Source organism: Bidens hawaiensis, unplaced genomic scaffold (genome assembly GCF_021521415.1).
Source record: "Bidens hawaiensis isolate Kalapana, Puna unplaced genomic scaffold, B.hawaiensis_p1.1 tig00013648_1, whole genome shotgun sequence".
In the NCBI taxonomy this organism is placed as follows: Eukaryota; Viridiplantae; Streptophyta; class Magnoliopsida; order Asterales; family Asteraceae; genus Bidens; species Bidens hawaiensis.
In genome coordinates, this window is record NW_027492159.1 from 16,891 (window position 1) to 21,332 (window position 4,442).

Consider the following 4,442-nt stretch of genomic DNA (forward strand, 5'->3'; position numbering starts at 1 on the left):
TTGGAATAAGGCCAAGAATGGTTACCACATGTCCAAACATCATAGAACTTGTAAAATAATTTATAAATAATAATACCAAAGTCTTACATACAAAAAGTCAACAACAAAGTCTTTAAACGAAAGTTCGGTTTCCGGTTCGGATCTTGTTTCGGGATAAGACCGAGGTTAGATTCTACAAACCCATAACCATGGAACTAATTAAAATGGTTTTTAGAAACTCAAATCTTACATAAAACATGTTTATACAACTATTTAAACAAACTAGTAAACAAGAGTTCGGCTTCCGGTTTGAAGCTATTTACGGAATAACCGAGGCTAGTCTCTACAAACCCATAACCATGGAACTCAAAATGTAAACTAGAACTAAGATGAGCAGAAGTTAAACAAGTATAACAAGTTTGATGGTTAGATGCGGAAAATATATATAATCAAGGACTAATACGAGTCCTCCATGTAGCTTTGTCTTATGGGCCGGATACTTAACCGACCGAGACCGGAGAAATGCCCACCGAAGGTACAAAGGGTGCTATTATATATATGTTGTATAACAATCTTCAAGTATAAATAAGTGTTGACAAGTTGATTATAATGTAAGACTATGGTCAGTTTGACTTTGCCAAAAAAAAATATGAAGAACACCTTTGAATGCTTGAGAATTGGAAGAGAAAGAGATGAATGAGCAATGATTAATGAAGGGGATAGGGGTGTATATATAAGGTGGGTTGAAAGGGTCAAGGATGTGGTATGATATCAAGGTTTGCATGCAAGAGGGGTCAAGACAAGTCACAGAACAACAAAAAAAAAAAAAAAAAAAATGGGGCTGCTGCTGATCAGCACGTCGGTTTGCGTCCGGAAGTTCGTTTTTTATGTATCTTGAGCGTTTTAAGTCCGTTTTCGAATCCGTAAAAGGGGTTTTTCAAATTAGACAAGCGGGAATGTTTTAGTAATATAAAATCCAATATTTTATATATTTGAAATGTTCGGGATATAAATCGGGTCGGTTTACAACATAAAAACAAATACAAAATAAATACAATTTGACCCGAAATCGAGGGATGTCACAATGTTCGTTACTTCATGTTTGTTCATTAAAGATTTTTAATATAAACTTTTAGATTTTTTCACTTGTTAAACTCAGTGTCTTAGAAATTCTAGATCTAAAAAGGAACAAAAAAAAACCTAGTTACGAGTAGGGCTAACATTCATCTTCTCATACGTCTGCCAACGGAGGCAATCCATGGGTGGTAGATGAAGATAGACTCGTAGGTGAATACACCTTTGAAATGGATCTTATATTTATTTCGGGTAATTATGTCTAATGTTTGGGATTATGAACGCTGATTTTTTTATCTTTCAAATTAATACATATTTGTTTATATCCCTTTGTGTTAAAAAAGCACACAAACTTTGTTTATGTTCATTTTGTTGTTGTCGAACACAAACAAATTCATTTTTGTAATTAACGAATACGATAAAGAAATTTCGCCCGATTATGTGTGTTGCAAGCCGTTCGTTAGTTCCATAAAATTAAATGAATGAATATGAACAATATATTGTTCAATCTGATTCGTTCCATTCACGGTCCTAATAGATAGTAAATTGTGATTATTTTGGAAATAGTATAAAATTTAGGAAATCTTAAATATTTGAAAAGCGATAATATATCTTTTAGCCCAAAAATGTATGTTATATATTTATACCATATCTTCTAGCTCTTATCCACTTATATCTCCATATCCATTATCCATAGCTTTGTTTTTAGGCACCCTTCCATTTTACAAACTCTTAAATCTTTCAAACACCTTCAAACGTGTCTCCAAATGAATAAATATCTACCTCAAAAAGGAAAAAATAAAATAGAATTCTTTAGAAGTTTTAAATTTTTCATTATAATTTATAAGCATAGTTCGTTATCTTCAAAATTTGATTTCGGGGTGTTGACCAGGTTTTGTATTAATATTTTGGGTTATTAAGTTTTTGATTATTAGAAGTTTAACCAAAACCTGACCTTTAATAATAAGTTGGTTTAATAAGTTGCTGGGCACTTGGGTAACAGATTTATTCGGCCAAGTTTCAGGTATTATACGAAATACAAAACCGACCCTAAATAGTCACCTTTTTCTAACTTTTAGCTTCAAGACCTTTTACGTTTTCTTCTTTTAGTGTTTCGTTGTGGATTTGGCGATGGTTGGGGTACTGGTGGTTTCAACGGTGGTTATTGTGGTGTTAGTGACGCTGGTGCTGGCGGTCATGCCAATCAATTTTTTAATTTTTTTTTAATATCTAGATTAATCATAGCTACTTTGTTTAAAAAATTTGCTAGTTAAAGTTCATTGTCTACATGACAGTGACGTTATACTTTAACTGAAAGCAAACTAGTGAGAATGACTACTTTCTCTCTATCTCTCACATACACACATAGATATATTATATACATATATATTATATATTATTTTAACGGGGTATTTGAAGGTTTGTTTTTGCATAATAAAGCTGGGTTTTTTAGAAAAGTTTTGAAAATGATGTGACGGATTTGTAAAAAAATGTTGTTTTAGGTGCTCTAACCGAACCCCAAAACAAAGTTTTAGTACCACGCTGTTATGTCATAGTTCGAGTAGAATAGAATAAACTTAGAATGTAAATTTTGTTGCTTAAATAATCAATTTATTACTCAATAAATACAAAATTCCTCTTTCATTACTCTCCAACTACCTATCAACTAACTAGATCAACATAAACCACCGTATCTTTCTTCTTGAGCCGACTTTCATCTTATTCCATCTATAAATACCACCTTTTCATCACCTATCAAACCATATCCATAATAATTCACATATTTATATTCATATTCATATTCACTCAAAAAATTATTAAAAAAAAATGATCAACACACCAAATTGGGTTCGAGGTGTTTGCATAGGCAAAGGCTCATTCGGAACCGTTAATCTAGCCGTTAACAAGTCCAACGGTTCCATATTCACGGTTAAGTCAGCAAAACAAGAATCAAACCGGTTGTGTCAAGCTTTAGAATCCGAGATTCGGATTCTTAAAACGTTGTCGTCTAGTTACATTGTTCGGTACCTCGGTGATGACTACACAAAAGAAAACTTGTCCATGGTGTATAGGAACTTACACATGGAGTATATGCCAGGTGGCACGGTTGCTGACTTGGCTAGGCATGGTTTGAGTGATGATATTGTTCGGTGTTACACGCGGTGTATTGTGTCGGGTTTGAGGTACATTCATGAGAGGAATATTGTTCATTGTGATGTTAAGGGGAAGAATGTGTTGATAGGAGTGGGTTATGGGGTTGCTAAGTTGGCGGATTTTGGGTCGTCGGTGGAGGTGGGTGGGTTGGTGGGTGGGACTCGTGGGAGTCCGCTCTGGATGGCCCCAAAGGTTGTTCGTGGAGAGTATCAAGGACCAGAATCTGATGTCTGGTCATTAGGCTGTACGGTGATTGAAATGATCACCGGACAGCCAGCCTGGCCAGACAGAGGAATTGACTCTCTGTGCCAAATTGGGTACTCTGACGAGTTGCCGAAGCTGCCAGCTCATGTTTCTGATGAATTACGTGATTTTTTATCGAAGTGTTTGAGAAGAAATCGTTCGGAAAGATGGGGTTGCCATCAGCTGCTTCAACACCCGTTTCTGTTATCCTGTTCGGAAGCAACATCCGATGAATGGTCCCCGAGATGCGTGCTCTATTGGTCTGAATCAAATTTCTCGTACGATAACACGTCCGAGAGCGAAAATAGTGAAAATTCAAATGTAAATACAAATTCCACTAATGCGAGACGGAGGATTGCTGAACTATCATCTAGTTCAGCAGTGAACTGGGAAACTGGCGGCTGGGAGGTGGTGAGGAATGTGGTGGTCCCCACCACTACCATAGAGCCGTCTGGTTCCCGCTTCACCGAACAGAGTTTGGTAAATCCGGAAACAAACATAACTTGGTTGGAATATTATGATTCGGTGGAGAGTGATGACGTTGAAAGGACAAATCAGGAATATGGAGATTCTAACGGTGGTTATGATAGAGATGATCAATGTACCAACAACTATGCACAGAGTACAAGTGTTGGGTGGAACAATATAGACATGGATAGTAATTACGGTTGTTATATTTATGTTTCATTAAATAAGTTGTCATTGTTTAGTTCCAAGTGTATTCGACACATTTATTATAAAAATTCTGTGTTTGTTTAATTTTAGACCAGTTTATGATGTTGTTTGGGTTCATTGTTTACATATTTATTTACCTACCAAAACATTTATTTTTATAGTGGAGCTAGTGATGAAGTGGTAAGGAAGAGACTTGGTGTTTCATATGACCTAGGTTTGATTCCTGTCGACAGCATTTAGTTTCAGAGGCACCAGGGTGATGATGGAGACTAGGCGATTAGGTGGTTTTCACTAGTTGGAACCTTGAACTGAATGGA

The 4,442-nt window shown here is 35.8% G+C and overlaps 1 protein-coding gene across 1 annotated transcript; it reads left to right on the top strand.

Moving 5' to 3' along the window:
• Nucleotides 1-2,856: 2,856 nt before the first annotated feature.
• On the top strand, nucleotides 2,857-4,230 carry LOC143544631 (mitogen-activated protein kinase kinase kinase 18-like). The gene has a single exon (XM_077036691.1). The coding sequence runs from the start codon at nucleotides 2,881-2,883 to the stop codon at nucleotides 4,207-4,209; it is 1,329 nt and encodes a 442-aa protein (XP_076892806.1). The 5' UTR covers nucleotides 2,857-2,880; the 3' UTR covers nucleotides 4,210-4,230.
• The last annotated feature ends 212 nt before the right edge of the window (nucleotides 4,231-4,442 follow it).